The 17,502-nt window shown below is 29.3% G+C and overlaps 1 protein-coding gene across 1 annotated transcript in view; it reads right to left on the bottom strand.

Annotated features, from left to right (window-relative positions):
• The window catches only part of LOC142322587 (uncharacterized), a 112,775-nt gene extending 95,846 nt beyond the window's left edge, over window positions 1–16,929 (bottom strand). The window contains exons 1-6 of the mRNA XM_075361663.1: window positions 16,832–16,929; window positions 15,148–15,297; window positions 8,993–9,142; window positions 8,068–8,217; window positions 1,913–2,062; window positions 991–1,140 (exon numbers count right to left, since the gene is read on the bottom strand). Coding sequence (XP_075217778.1) covers window positions 991–1,140; window positions 1,913–2,062; window positions 8,068–8,217; window positions 8,993–9,142; window positions 15,148–15,294 — 747 coding nt within the window. The 5' untranslated portion in view covers window positions 15,295–15,297; window positions 16,832–16,929. The remainder of the gene's footprint in view (window positions 1–990; window positions 1,141–1,912; window positions 2,063–8,067; window positions 8,218–8,992; window positions 9,143–15,147; window positions 15,298–16,831) is intronic.
• Between the last annotated feature and the right edge of the window lie 573 nt (window positions 16,930–17,502).

The following is a 17,502-nucleotide window of genomic DNA, read 5'->3' as shown; positions in this document are numbered from 1 at the left end:
TTACATACCAAACTAGGATTAATGAACAATTTCGTCAAGGACATTGAAAATACTCCTGGTTCATGTACTTAAAACAGAAGTTTTCTAAAATTATCTGTGCAAAGAAACTCTACGAAATTGTTTTGAGTAAGCTGATTGCACACCATGGCTTCAAAAAAGCAATTTTTTTGCTAAAAAATAGTGGCATATCAATACATTCTACTAATTTTCAGGTTTATATCATGCAGTACTATTATTACTATTGTATAATCATTTTATTATAATTACCGATTATAATTTAAAACACATGAAAATAAGATTCTAATCAAGGAATACTGAAAAATCCTAGAGAAATGGCATAAAACCACATTAAAAATCACAAGGAACCCTCATAAATACCATACTAAAAACTATGCATGAATTATAGATCCTGGAAGAGTAGCCTCATGGCTGTTATGAAAGATCAATAAGAATGGTATTAAGAAGTACAATATTTCTTATGTTTATTCATTTCTATGTTTTATGGATGTTTTAACAGCAATAATATAACATGCTGTCTGTTGGGAGGTAGTAAACAGTTTGATATGTTACAGAATTTGTTATGGCTGTGCCACATTTACAGTACCATAAGAGACACAATGAAGTAGTTTCTCTGAGGAGAACAATGTTCTTCATAAAACTGGTTTCTGTGAATAGATTATAAATTTACTTGCAAGAATATATAAGCTGCATTTCAGTAGGTTTGTTGCGTGATGAGGAACAGTATATTTTGGCAATATGAAGAAAGAAACAAGAGACCTTTTATAAAACCTCGCTCGGAATGTTTATTCTTTATCAAAAGCCACGAGTTTTCAGGAGTGACTTGTCAATCGTACTATCCTACACATACTGTTTTATCATTTCACATACAGTTTGGTATCACTTTTTTAAGCTTTTAATCAAAATATCTAGTGTTAAACTAGAATGCTAAATATTATGTAAACCATCAAAAAGTAAATGAAAATATCTTACTTGTCTAGATGTTGTCGGTTTATCATCTGTCATAGCAACAGGAGAAATCAAATGATCTGTTCGCTCTGTTTCATGCTTGATTTCTTTTCTAATACTCAAAGATAATGGATCTTCATCAAAAAATGAACTATCAGTTTGTGCATCCATACTCTGCAGCAAAACATAAAATAATAATAATTTATTATCTTTATATAATTAACAAATATTAAAAATATATCTACTTTTCTTACAATGATAAAACAAATTGGTTTTCATAGAAATAACTCATCCATGTGAGTACTTCTATAATAATATTCAACTGGAACCTTTCAATATATAATCACACATGATAGTTCCAGAAAAGTGAAATATTGTAGGCATTTGCAGTAAATTAATAGATCAATAGAAAAATGATCTTAACCACAATCTAAATGGTTTGGTAAAAGAAACAGGTTGTTGGTGTAAATATAAAAAAACACATCAACCTTGTTTGGAAACAAAAATGTCATAGAATAAGGATTATCAAAACCTATAACAAAGTTTCTGTAACAAACTAAACAAGGTTCATAAAGGCAAGGATAGCTTTGTACTGTTATAAAACATTTTTATAAACAATGTTAAATGTGGGTATAAAATGACTATGTTAGTCACCTTCATTTAAGGCGTGAGGCACCTGCTCACTGTATTTTATTTGTTACGTATTGTTGTACAAAATGTTAGATGCAATCGGTTAAACAAAGCTATTTACAGTCCTATACTCTACTAAAATGTTTTTTACACCATAAATCAAAATATCTCAAGCTAGACATAAATGCAAAATGATTATATGTGAGCAACAAACAGCAAATAAAAATATCATAATGAATAGAATAATTAAGAATTCTTACAATAACTAGGTTTTATGTTTTTAACTTAAAACAAGATAAAGAAGAAAATAGCTTACTTGTTTAAATATTGTCAGACCATCATCTGTCTTAGAAAGATGTACAAAAGAATGTTCTTCTTGCACAGATTCATGCATTTTTTCTTTTTTAATGGGCAAAGATAATGGATTTTCTTCCAAAACTGAATCACTAGTTTGTGGATCCAAACTCTGCAAAACAAAAGTAATATTAATAGTGTGACTATCAAAGCGGGTTTTAAAGCACTAATATGTGTCGGTTATGTCTGGAAATGACTTTTTATACAAATAATCTATATTTATAACTAACACCACATGAAAACCAAAGTTTATGATACAAATGAATTTCTTAATCTCCAAAAAATATACATGAGTAGACAATAACAGTAGAGGTCATCATTTTTTATTACTAAAAATGATACAATATTTTTCATAAGAAAAGTATTCACTGGGTATATAGACTAAATTATAACGGTATAATTATAATTACGTGGTATGTAATGGGTATAGATGCTAAATTAAACAAAGATTATAGCAAGTTTTTTTAAGTATTAACTTGTATAAAAGAAGAGAATTTAATTTTTACAGAATCAAAAAATTTTCAGATGTAAAAAGATAATTCAAAAGTTAAGATGCCAGTAAAATATTGACAAGCTTCTTTTCCTTTTAATTAATCTGACACAGTAACATTTGACATGAAAAGCTTGTAAAACTACAGCCTCACATATGCCATTATCAACCAACCATTAATAAACACATCACACATTTTTTGCATGAAAATTTCATGAGAAGCATACGATTAACTAAACATCTAAATTTATTACACTGTTTCTGGTAAAGCCAAACTGCATTAATTATCTGTGTCACAAAGAAGCCGTTGTGGAAAAGTGAAAAATTTAACAAAAAAATATGAGAGTGTCTCTTCTTATAGAAAGTTTACGAGAACCTTCTACAATTGAACAATCAAGACCAGTACATCAAATTTAATCAAAAATATCATTTATATGTAGGATATGATTTCAATTGAAAAAACACAAGCACACTGAAATCTGCCTATTTCCAAGAATATGTTAAATATTTTTATTAAACTTGTTTCAGAATACTTCCAAGTATTTCGCCTCCAGAATAATACTGAATATCTGTTTCTTGTTGTTCACAACTAATTTCCCGTTTTGCTAATTAGAAAGTCTGACTCCATCACCGGTGAGCTTATATAATTTCACAAAAAATACGTAAGTATTTCTTACCTTCTGGCTATGCAAATATGATGAATTATTAAATCGTTTTTTACTTTATATGTTTTTAAAGATCTAACGTTGTTGCTCATAGAGTTCTCTTAAAATCAAAACACATTTAAAAATATTTTAAGAAATTTCTCAGCAGGTTATAAATTGCATTAAAAACTTATGATATGTATCCGAATATATGTGATTTAGAAACATGATGATAACATTTCTCTAGAAATGTGTAGCTCAATCTTGTAGATAAATAACATACAATTATTACACTGCTTTTCTCATGGCACTCTCATTTTTGTGCATCAGAATGTATTAAAGAGAAATTAAAATAATTTGTTTGACATTTTCATGGTCAATTAATATAATTTTGGATCTTCAGTATATAATTCTTTCATTATTTACTTGACTCACCCATCCAGTACTAAGCCTGTTTTCTCTTATTTTTCATTTCATTCAATTCTTCCAGTAGATGAATATCTAATAAAAATGATAAAACCAATTTTATTACTCTTCGCTGTCTTTGATGTTTTAAGAACAAATGTAATGACCAATCACTTAATCTGGGGATGAGTTTGGAAAATATCTACATTTATTTACAGGGTTCTATTTTCAGTTAATATTAACAGAATTAAACTACAGTAAATTAAAAATTTTTTTATTTTTTATTTGGTATTATGAAATTGCCTGTTGACTGACCAGTTTTAATTTCTGCGCTATGTAGCATATAGTTTGATTGTGTTACATTTTGTCCTCTGTATTTTAACTGCTAATATAAATGAAATTTTTATTTTTGCTACTTTGAAACAAATATAAAGTGCTTGCTTAAATATGAACATAAGATATTTAATATTAAAGTATAAAGTGTTCAATTTGTAGTTGGCATTATTTAAAATAACTTATTTTTACGATAGATTTTTAACTCAACAGCTACATTTTTTTTTAAGGATCTTATTGAAGAAGTTATCGATGATGTGGAAGAAAGAATTACTGGAAGTATTTTACAGACATCAAAATGTGTGATTTGCAATAAATTAAATTATAAGTGCATTTGTGATTGTCTTCAATGAAGAATATGATGATTTCAACACTTTTACTTTTAAAGAAACATGCTTGCAAATTACAGAAAAACCTGTTACAGAAAGGAATGTCATATCTTCTCATCTTCTTATTCACTCATGTGTTTTTTGTCAGGAGTCTTTCACTCAGAGTTCTACTTTAGAGTCACACTTAAATATTCATGTTGTCAAAAAAAACAAAAAACATTTATTCGACACAGTAATTTAAAAACACATATCTCTACTAATACAGATGAGAAAAATTTCACTTTTAATTTTTGCAAAAAAACTTTTAATGAAAGCTGTAGTTTAAAAACACATTTCTCTATTCCTACTGTTGAAGAAATTCACATGTAATTTTTGTAAGAAATCATTTAGTCAAAAGAGTAATTTTAATAAATTTAGCAATGGCATATGGCGTGTGGCATTTCTCCACACAGTGAGAAGGAAGTGGGGAGCCTAGATCATGATAAACAACAGATATATGGGACCCAGGCCCTTGTTTGGTCTTGACTTTACACCCAAAATAAAGTTCGCCTTTGGGACTAGAGCACTACTTCACCACATACATAAAAAAAGAAGTTAAAAGATTTAAAAAAACTCTAGGCATTTTGTAACTAACGACTAATTAAAAGAAATAAAATTGTAAATATGTAACACACAAAGCACTTACAATGACATGTTTCCTGGTTCACTATCTCACAACTGGCATTGTTCTGATGAATGTATGCTGCACTAGGTAACATTTGTACATATTTATACACGTCTAAATCTACACAACAATAACAACACTACTCTTTGAGTTAGCTCATTTGGTTCAATCATATTTATAATTCTCTAGGATCTTTTAGTTGACAATGAAAAAAAATTTTTTTAAATATTTATACAAATTAAAATAACAAAGAAGCTGTAGGTAATGGAGAAATTATGAATACATATTTGAAAACAGGATAAAGAATTGCATTAAATACACCTATTGGTACTCATGAGACAAAAATCATGTTGACCATCGTTATTGGCAACATTACATGAGATATTTGGCACTTGAATTTGCAAAATCAATCTCATGATAAAAGAATCCCATGATGAGGTTCCTTAAGAAATTTAAAAGTGAAGTTGTATTCCGTTACTTTCTTCTGTGAGCTAATCATACTTCTTTGTAAATTTATATGTCAAACCTACTAAAATGTAAATCCACCCTACTAGTGACACCTTGAAAGGAACTAATTGTATAGTGAGTATTATTAATTTGAATAAAGTAATTATTGTGGCTGATGCCACTTACATGTTGCTTTCATTCAATGGAGTCTTATAGCTACTTTTATGGCGATTTCAGATCTGCAAGGGCAGGGAATTTAGAAATACAAATTTAAAGAAAACCTGATTTTTTAAGGAATTGTATAGTACAACATCTCATTGTACCACGGGTTAGTTTACTGTTTACAAAACTCAGTTGAATAAAAGGAAAGAAGAATCTGCAATCACCTCACTGGATGAGGTGAGGCACATGTTCAGCATTGTTAGTATAAGCTGTTTTACAATTCTGTAAAACCCTTGGTTCTAACAAAACTAAGTAAGAAAAAATAGTTATTTTAAAACTAGATTTAAAATACTACCACTCATTAAAATTCAGTTATCTCGTGATGTGTTTATATGATTATCTGTTAAGCTTCAACTTAAATTGAGAAATCATTAAAAAATAAATTATACTTATAATTTTGAGTTTTACTCGAGTACTTTTAGATCTCTATCTTGTTATCATTCTTTGAGGGGTTTTGTGCAAAATGTAACTTCTACTTTTTTGCAAATTTATGGATTAAAAAATTATTAATGCAATGTTCACTGGCAGCAGTTTTCCAAATTATTGAATAGGGTTTTCAAAAATATTTTCATGAAAAAAAATTGATGTTAAGATACTGGAGAGGAATCTGTATTATGTTAGTTAAATCACTTTACTTTCTTGAACATGAAAACAAGGGCCTGGGTCCCATATATCTGTTGTTTATCATGATCTAGGCTCCCCACTTCCTTCTCACTGTGTGAAGAAATGCCACACGCCATATGCCACTGCTATCCCTATGATTTGGAGGAACCCAAAAATCACTCTTCTGACTGTTATTTCTGCTTAGCAAACATTAAAGGGATTACATCAAAATCAAAACATAGAGTGTTGTAATCAAACTTACAATCCGCAATGAGAACAGATCCATACTGCAAAGAATTGACAACACCAAAGTCTCCAGAACATGTGACATTAGATGAAGGGAGCTCAGAGTCTGGTGGAAGTAAGAAAGAAAAATAAACAGATTCTGGTGATACAACTTATGAACAAAGCATTTCATCTGAGCCTCATTTACTGATTAAAGTAAATCTTAACGAACTCATAAAAAATTTAAAGTATCAAAAAAACAGTCTGGAATGCTTGCTTCCCGGCAAAAAGGATGGAATCTTCTTCAAAGGAATACAAAGAAATGTAGCACTTATCGTAATCATCATTCTGAATTTAAAGTTGTTTTTCTGAAGAAAATGCCTTAGCGTTTTGTAATGACATTTCTTCTCTTATGCAGCCACTTTGTAATGAACATAACCCAACAGAATGGCACTTGTTCATAGATTCCTCTAAAGTTAGTTTAAAAGCCGGCTTCTGCATAATGGCAATAAATTCCCGTCAGTACCTGTGGCCCACTCTGCTACTATGAAAGAAACTTATAAAAATATTAAATCTATATTGGAAAAGCTTCAATATGCAGTATATAAGTGTAGTATTTGTGGTGATTTGAAAGCGATTGCATTTATATTTAGTGGTTTGCGGCTTGGTTACATAAACTACTGTTGTTTATTGTGTGAATGGGATAGTAGGGACAGAAAACCATTTATTAGAAAAGAAAAGCCTAAAAATGTGTATCTACCTCTGTTACATACCAAACTAGGATTAATGAACAATTTCGTCAAGGACATTGAAAATACTCCTGGTTCATGTACTTAAAACAGAAGTTTTCTAAAATTATCTGTGCAAAGAAACTCTACGAAATTGTTTTGAGTAAGCTGATTGCACACCATGGCTTCAAAAAAGCAATTTTTTTGCTAAAAAATAGTGGCATATCAATACATTCTACTAATTTTCAGGTTTATATCATGCAGTACTATTATTACTATTGTATAATCATTTTATTATAATTACCGATTATAATTTAAAACACATGAAAAAAAGATTCTAATCAAGGAATACTGAAAAATCCTAGAGAAATGGCATAAAACCACATTAAAAATAACAAGGAACCCTCATAAATACCATACTAAAAACTATGCATGAATTATAGATCCTGGAAGAGTAGCCTCATGGCTGTTATCAAAGATCAATAAGAATGGTATTAAGAAGTACAATATTTCTTATGTTTATTCATTTCTATGTTTTATGGATGTTTTAACAGCAATAATATAACATGCTGTCTGTTGGGAGGTAGTAAACAGTTTGATATGTTACAGAATTTGTTATGGCTGTGCCACATTTACAGTACCATAAGAGACACAATGAAGTAGTTTCTCTGAGGACAACAATGTTCTTCATAAAACTGGTTTCTGTGAATAGATTATAAATTTACTTGCAAGAATATATAAGCTGCATTTCAGTAGGTTTGTTGCGTGATGAGGAACAGTATATTTTGGCAATATGAAGAAAGAAACAAGAGACCTTTTATAAAACCTCGCTCGGAATGTTTATTCTTTATCAAAAGCCACGAGTTTTCAAGAGTGACTTGTCAATCGTACTATCCTACACATACTGTTTTATCATTTCACATACAGTTTGGTATCACTTTTTTAAGCTTTTAATCAAAATATCTAGTGTTAAACTAGAATGCTAAATATTAGGTAAACCGTCAAAAAGTAAATGAAAATATCTTACTTGTCTAGATGTTGTCGGTTTATCATCTGTCATAGCAACAGGAGAAATCAAATGATCTGTTCGCTCTGTTTCATGCTTGATTTCTTTTTTAATACTCAAAGATAATGGATCTTCATCAAAAAATGAACTATCAGTTTGTGCATCCATACTCTGCAGCAAAACATAAAATAATAATAATAATTTATTATCTTTATATAATTAACAAATATTAAAAATATATCTACTTTTCTTACAATGATAAAACAAATTGGTTTTCATAGAAATAACTCATCCATGTGAGTACTTCTATAATAATATTCAACTGGAACCTTTCAATATATAATCACACATGATAGTTCCAGAAAAGTGAAATATTGTAGGCATTTGCAGTAAATTAATAGATCAATAGAAAAATGATCTTAACCACAATCTAAATGGTTTGGTAAAAGAAACAGGTTGTTGGTGTAAATATAAAAAAACACATCAACCTTGTTTGGAAACAAAAATGTCATAGAATAAGGATTATCAAAACCTATAACAAAGTTTCTGTAACAAACTAAACAAGGTTCATAAAGGCAAGGATAGCTTTGTACTGTTATAAAACATTTTTATAAACAATGTTAAATGTGGGTATAAAATGACTATGTTAGTCACCTTCATTTAAGGCGTGAGGCACCTGCTCACTGTATTTTATTTGTTACGTATTGTTGTACAAAATGTTAGATGCAATCGGTTAAACAAAGCTATTTACAGTCCTATACTCTACTAAAATGTTTTTTACACCATAAATCAAAATATCTCAAGCTAGACATAAATGCAAAATGATTATATGTGAGCAACAAACAGCAAATAAAAATATCATAATGAATAGAATAATTAAGAATTCTTACAATAACTAGGTTTTATGTTTTTAACTTAAAACAAGATAAAGAAGAAAATAGCTTACTTGTTTAAATATTGTCAGACCATCATCTGTCTTAGAAAGATGTACAAAAGAATGTTCTTCTTGCACAGATTCATGCATTTTTTCTTTTTTAATGGGCAAAGATAATGGATTTTCTTCCAAAACTGAATCACTAGTTTGTGGATCCAAACTCTGCAAAACAAAAGTAATATTAATAGTGTGACTATCAAAGCGGGTTTTAAAGCACTAATATGTGTCGGTTATGTCTGGAAATGACTTTTTATACAAATAATCTATATTTATAACTAACACCACATGAAAACCAAAGTTTATGATACAAATGAATTTCTTAATCTCCAAAAAATATACATGAGTAGACAATAACAGTAGAGGTCATCATTTTTTATTACTAAAAATGATACAATATTTTTCATAAGAAAAGTATTCACTGGGTATATAGACTAAATTATAACGGTATAATTATAATTACGTGGTATGTAATGGGTATAGATGCTAAATTAAACAAAGATTATAGCAAGTTTTTTTAAGTATTAACTTGTATAAAAGAAGAGAATTTAATTTTTACAGAATCAAAAAATTTTCAGATGTAAAAAGATAATTCAAAAGTTAAGATGCCAGTAAAATATTGACAAGCTTCTTTTCCTTTTAATTAATCTGACACAGTAACATTTGACATGAAAAGCTTGTAAAACTACAGCCTCACATATGCCATTATCAACCAACCATTAATAAACACATCACACATTTTTTGCATGAAAATTTCATGAGAAGCATACGATTAACTAAACATCTAAATTTATTACACTGTTTCTGGTAAAGCCAAACTGCATTAATTATCTGTGTCACAAAGAAGCCGTTGTGGAAAAGTGAAAAATTTAACAAAAAAATATGAGAGTGTCTCTTCTTATAGAAAGTTTACGAGAACCTTCTACAATTGAACAATCAAGACCAGTACATCAAATTTAATCAAAAATATCATTTATATGTAGGATATGATTTCAATTGAAAAAACACAAGCACACTGAAATCTGCCTATTTCCAAGAATATGTTAAATATTTTTATTAAACTTGTTTCAGAATACTTCCAAGTATTTCGCCTCCAGAATAATACTGAATATCTGTTTCTTGTTGTTCACAACTAATTTCCCGTTTTGCTAATTAGAAAGTCTGACTCCATCACCGGTGAGCTTATATAATTTCACAAAAAATACGTAAGTATTTCTTACCTTCTGGCTATGCAAATATGATGAATTATTAAATCGTTTTTTACTTTATATGTTTTTAAAGATCTAACGTTGTTGCTCATAGAGTTCTCTTAAAATCAAAACACATTTAAAAATATTTTAAGAAATTTCTCAGCAGGTTATAAATTGCATTAAAAACTTATGATATGTATCCGAATATATGTGATTTAGAAACATGATGATAACATTTCTCTAGAAATGTGTAGCTCAATCTTGTAGATAAATAACATACAATTATTACACTGCTTTTCTCATGGCACTCTCATTTTTGTGCATCAGAATGTATTAAAGAGAAATTAAAATAATTTGTTTGACATTTTCATGGTCAATTAATATAATTTTGGATCTTCAGTATATAATTCTTTCATTATTTACTTGACTCACCCATCCAGTACTAAGCCTGTTTTCTCTTATTTTTCATTTCATTCAATTCTTCCAGTAGATGAATATCTAATAAAAATGATAAAACCAATTTTATTACTCTTCGCTGTCTTTGATGTTTTAAGAACAAATGTAATGACCAATCACTTAATCTGGGGATGAGTTTGGAAAATATCTACATTTATTTACAGGGTTCTATTTTCAGTTAATATTAACAGAATTAAACTACAGTAAATTAAAAAAATTTTTTTTTTTTATTTGGTATTATGAAATTGCCTGTTGACTGACCAGTTTTAATTTCTGCGCTATGTAGCATATAGTTTGATTGTGTTACATTTTGTCCTCTGTATTTTAACTGCTAATATAAATGAAATTTTTATTTTTGCTACTTTGAAACAAATATAAAGTGCTTGCTTAAATATGAACATAAGATATTTAATATTAAAGTATAAAGTGTTCAATTTGTAGTTGGCATTATTTAAAATAACTTATTTTTACGATAGATTTTTAACTCAACAGCTACATTTTTTTTTAAGGATCTTATTGAAGAAGTTATCGATGATGTGGAAGAAAGAATTACTGGAAGTATTTTACAGACATCAAAATGTGTGATTTGCAATAAATTAAATTATAAGTGCATTTGTGATTGTCTTCAATGAAGAATATGATGATTTCAACACTTTTACTTTTAAAGAAACATGCTTGCAAATTACAGAAAAACCTGTTACAGAAAGGAATGTCATATCTTCTCATCTTCTTATTCACTCATGTGTTTTTTGTCAGGAGTCTTTCACTCAGAGTTCTACTTTAGAGTCACACTTAAATATTCATGTTGTCAAAAAAAACAAAAAACATTTATTCGACACAGTAATTTAAAAACACATATCTCTACTAATACAGATGAGAAAAATTTCACTTTTAATTTTTGCAAAAAAACTTTTAATGAAAGCTGTAGTTTAAAAACACATTTCTCTATTCCTACTGTTGAAGAAATTCACATGTAATTTTTGTAAGAAATCATTTAGTCAAAAGAGTAATTTTAATAAATTTAGCAATGGCATATGGCGTGTGGCATTTCTCCACACAGTGAGAAGGAAGTGGGGAGCCTAGATCATGATAAACAACAGATATATGGGACCCAGGCCCTTGTTTGGTCTTGACTTTACACCCAAAATAAAGTTCGCCTTTGGGACTAGAGCACTACTTCACCACATACATAAAAAAAGAAGTTAAAAGATTTAAAAAAACTCTAGGCATTTTGTAACTAACGACTAATTAAAAGAAATAAAATTGTAAATATGTAACACACAAAGCACTTACAATGACATGTTTCCTGGTTCACTATCTCACAACTGGCATTGTTCTGATGAATGTATGCTGCACTAGGTAACATTTGTACATATTTATACACGTCTAAATCTACACAACAATAACAACACTACTCTTTGAGTTAGCTCATTTGGTTCAATCATATTTATAATTCTCTAGGATCTTTTAGTTGACAATGAAAAAAAATTTTTTTAAATATTTATACAAATTAAAATAACAAAGAAGCTGTAGGTAATGGAGAAATTATGAATACATATTTGAAAACAGGATAAAGAATTGCATTAAATACACCTATTGGTACTCATGAGACAAAAATCATGTTGACCATCGTTATTGGCAACATTACATGAGATATTTGGCACTTGAATTTGCAAAATCAATCTCATGATAAAAGAATCCCACGATGAGCTTCCTTAAGAAATTTAAAAGTGAAGTTGTATTCCGTTACTTTCTTCTGTGAGCTAATCATACTTCTTTGTAAATTTATATGTCAAACCTACTAAAATGTAAATCCACCCTACTAGTGACACCTTGAAAGGAACTAATTGTATAGTGAGTATTATTAATTTGAATAAAGTAATTATTGTGGCTGATGCCACTTACATGTTGCTTTCATTCAATGGAGTCTTATAGCTACTTTTATGGCGATTTCAGATCTGCAAGGGCAGGGAATTTAGAAATACAAATTTAAAGAAAACCTGATTTTTTAAGGAATTGTATAGTACAACATCTCATTGTACCACGGGTTAGTTTACTGTTTACAAAACTCAGTTGAATAAAAGGAAAGAAGAATCTGCAATCACCTCACTGGATGAGGTGAGGCACATGTTCAGCATTGTTAGTATAAGCTGTTTTACAATTCTGTAAAACCCTTGGTTCTAACAAAACTAAGTAAGAAAAAATAGTTATTTTAAAACTAGATTTAAAATACTACCACTCATTAAAATTCAGTTATCTCGTGATGTGTTTATATGATTATCTGTTAAGCTTCAACTTAAATTGAGAAATCATTAAAAAATAAATTATACTTATAATTTTGAGTTTTACTCGAGTACTTTTAGATCTCTATCTTGTTATCATTCTTTGAGGGGTTTTGTGCAAAATGTAACTTCTACTTTTTTGCAAATTTATGGATTAAAAAATTATTAATGCAATGTTCACTGGCAGCAGTTTTCCAAATTATTGAATAGGGTTTTCAAAAATATTTTCATGAAAAAAAATTGATGTTAAGATACTGGAGAGGAATCTGTATTATGTTAGTTAAATCACTTTACTTTCTTGAACATGAAAACAAGGGCCTGGGTCCCATATATCTGTTGTTTATCATGATCTAGGCTCCCCACTTCCTTCTCACTGTGTGAAGAAATGCCACACGCCATATGCCACTGCTATCCCTATGATTTGGAGGAACCCAAAAATCACTCTTCTGACTGTTATTTCTGCTTAGCAAACATTAAAGGGATTACATCAAAATCAAAACATAGAGTGTTGTAATCAAACTTACAATCCGCAATGAGAACAGATCCATACTGCAAAGAATTGACAACACCAAAGTCTCCAGAACATGTGACATTAGATGAAGGGAGCTCAGAGTCTGGTGGAAGTAAGAAAGAAAAATAAACAGATTCTGGTGATACAACTTATGAACAAAGCATTTCATCTGAGCCTCATTTACTGATTAAAGTAAATCTTAACGAACTCATAAAAAATTTAAAGTATCAAAAAAACAGTCTGGAATGCTTGCTTCCCGGCAAAAAGGATGGAATCTTCTTCAAAGGAATACAAAGAAATGTAGCACTTATCGTAATCATCATTCTGAATTTAAAGTTGTTTTTCTGAAGAAAATGCCTTAGCGTTTTGTAATGACATTTCTTCTCTTATGCAGCCACTTTGTAATGAACATAACCCAACAGAATGGCACTTGTTCATAGATTCCTCTAAAGTTAGTTTAAAAGCCGGCTTCTGCATAATGGCAATAAATTCCCGTCAGTACCTGTGGCCCACTCTGCTACTATGAAAGAAACTTATAAAAATATTAAATCTATATTGGAAAAGCTTCAATATGCAGTATATAAGTGTAGTATTTGTGGTGATTTGAAAGCGATTGCATTTATATTTAGTGGTTTGCGGCTTGGTTACATAAACTACTGTTGTTTATTGTGTGAATGGGATAGTAGGGACAGAAAACCATTTATTAGAAAAGAAAAGCCTAAAAATGTGTATCTACCTCTGTTACATACCAAACTAGGATTAATGAACAATTTCGTCAAGGACATTGAAAATACTCCTGGTTCATGTACTTAAAACAGAAGTTTTCTAAAATTATCTGTGCAAAGAAACTCTACGAAATTGTTTTGAGTAAGCTGATTGCACACCATGGCTTCAAAAAAGCAATTTTTTTGCTAAAAAATAGTGGCATATCAATACATTCTACTAATTTTCAGGTTTATATCATGCAGTACTATTATTACTATTGTATAATCATTTTATTATAATTACCGATTATAATTTAAAACACATGAAAAAAAGATTCTAATCAAGGAATACTGAAAAATCCTAGAGAAATGGCATAAAACCACATTAAAAATAACAAGGAACCCTCATAAATACCATACTAAAAACTATGCATGAATTATAGATCCTGGAAGAGTAGCCTCATGGCTGTTATCAAAGATCAATAAGAATGGTATTAAGAAGTACAATATTTCTTATGTTTATTCATTTCTATGTTTTATGGATGTTTTAACAGCAATAATATAACATGCTGTCTGTTGGGAGGTAGTAAACAGTTTGATATGTTACAGAATTTGTTATGGCTGTGCCACATTTACAGTACCATAAGAGACACAATGAAGTAGTTTCTCTGAGGACAACAATGTTCTTCATAAAACTGGTTTCTGTGAATAGATTATAAATTTACTTGCAAGAATATATAAGCTGCATTTCAGTAGGTTTGTTGCGTGATGAGGAACAGTATATTTTGGCAATATGAAGAAAGAAACAAGAGACCTTTTATAAAACCTCGCTCGGAATGTTTATTCTTTATCAAAAGCCACGAGTTTTCAAGAGTGACTTGTCAATCGTACTATCCTACACATACTGTTTTATCATTTCACATACAGTTTGGTATCACTTTTTTAAGCTTTTAATCAAAATATCTAGTGTTAAACTAGAATGCTAAATATTAGGTAAACCGTCAAAAAGTAAATGAAAATATCTTACTTGTCTAGATGTTGTCGGTTTATCATCTGTCATAGCAACAGGAGAAATCAAATGATCTGTTCGCTCTGTTTCATGCTTGATTTCTTTTTTAATACTCAAAGATAATGGATCTTCATCAAAAAATGAACTATCAGTTTGTGCATCCATACTCTGCAGCAAACCATAAAATAATAATAATAATTTATTATCTTTATATAATTAACAAATATTAAAAATATATCTACTTTTCTTACAATGATAAAACAAATTGGTTTTCATAGAAATAACTCATCCATGTGAGTACTTCTATAATAATATTCAACTGGAACCTTTCAATATATAATCACACATGATAGTTCCAGAAAAGTGAAATATTGTAGGCATTTGCAGTAAATTAATAGATCAATAGAAAAATGATCTTAACCACAATCTAAATGGTTTGGTAAAAGAAACAGGTTGTTGGTGTAAATATAAAAAAACACATCAACCTTGTTTGGAAACAAAAATGCAGTGACACAGAATAAGGATTATCGAAACCTATAACAAAGTTTCTCGTAACTGAACATGCTTGATAAAGGCAAGGATAGCTTTGAACTCTTTTAATAAAATATTTTCATAAACGATGTTAAATGTGGGTATAAAATGAATATGTTAGTCACCTTTATTTAAGGCAAGGTATATAGACTTCGATGCTAAATTAAACAAAGATTATTGCATGCTTTTTAAGTATTAATGGAAGCAAATTCACTTGTATAAAAGATGAAAATTTAATTTTTAGTTTAATTTTAGGTAAAAAGATTATTCAAGAGTTAAGATGCCAGTAACATAAAATAAGGCTGTCTTCCATGAACTATTAGAAGAACACGAGTCAAAAAGGAGTGTCCTAAGCTGACCCTAGTTATAACTCTGTCACACAAGTCCGACTGACAAACGCCAGAGTTGATACTTATCGATTAGCATAATATGACATTTCAATGTTATACTTTAACACAAGCATACTATTTGGCTACTGTAATTGACAAGCGTCTTTCCCTTTTAATTAACTGACATAGTAACATTTGACATGAAAACTTGTAAAACTGCCTCTCATAAGCCCTTTGCACCATTAATAAAGACATTACTGATTTTTTGCATGAAAATTTCAGGAGAAGCATACAATTAACTAAACATCTAAATTTATTACACTGTTTCTTGTAAAGCCAAACTGCATTAATTTTCTGTGGTACAAAGAACCCATTGTGGAAAAGTTAAAAATTTAACAGGAAAATATGAGATTATCTTTTTTATAGAAAGTTTACAAGAACCTTCCACAACTATCTTTCAGAGAATTGTACAATCATGACCCCACTACATCAAATTTAATCAAAAATATTATATATATGCAGGATATGATTTCAACTGAAAAAACACAAGCACATCGAAATCTGCCTATTTCCATAAATGTGTTTAATGTTTTTATTATACTTGTTTGCGAATACATAAAATATTTCGCCTCCAGAATAATTCTGAATATCTGTCTCTTGTTCACGACTAATTTCCCGTTAGCTAATTAGAAAGTCTGACTCCATCACCGGTGAGCTTATATAATTTCACAAAAAATACGTAAGTATTTCTTACCTTCTGGCTATGCAAATGTGATTAATTATTAAATGTGTTATTATAGAGTTTTCTATATTATTATATTTAGTTATATTATTATACTTACGACACGTATATAAAACGCACTTCTTTCACTAAATAAAAATAACTTTAATGACTACCAACCACCTTATATGTAAAAACAATGAAATAGGGTAGCAAGTTACCAACCACCATGGATTCTCAAGGCTTCTACTAAACAAACGTGTGTGGAACCAATGAGTTTCCCATGCCTTCTGTATCATTCTGAATATCTGACTGTTGTTTATCATGACTAATTTCCTATCTTCCAACGGGGCAGTTATTATTCGGTCCCATTATTTTACAAAAAATAAGTAAACTTTACTTACCTCCTGGCTTTTCTAATATGAATCAATATTCAATACAAAATAATAATTACTTGGTTTTGTTGGGGCAACCATTCCCAATCAACAGTTTCTAGTGGATGTTTTTGAGCTGCCAACTATTTAAGCACAAATTTAATAATTTGTTATTTAGTATTTTATATATTTTGCTATATTAATAATATTAATATAATGAAAATTATTATTTATTTAAATATATGTATCCTGTTAGTTGATATTGAACAAAGCGTATAATTAAAATTAATAAAATTACTCTCAAAAATCGGTTAGTCGCAATCTTCTTTGATGCATTAGCCGCTAAGAAATTTCATTACAGAAATTTCTCTTTCTTTTTATTCTCTTTCTCATTAAAAATCTAAAGAAGATTGTGTTC

Source organism: Lycorma delicatula, chromosome 4 (assembly GCF_047948215.1).
Source record: "Lycorma delicatula isolate Av1 chromosome 4, ASM4794821v1, whole genome shotgun sequence".
In the NCBI taxonomy this organism is placed as follows: Eukaryota; Metazoa; Arthropoda; class Insecta; order Hemiptera; family Fulgoridae; genus Lycorma; species Lycorma delicatula.
This window is presented reverse-complemented; position numbering and strand designations above follow the sequence as displayed.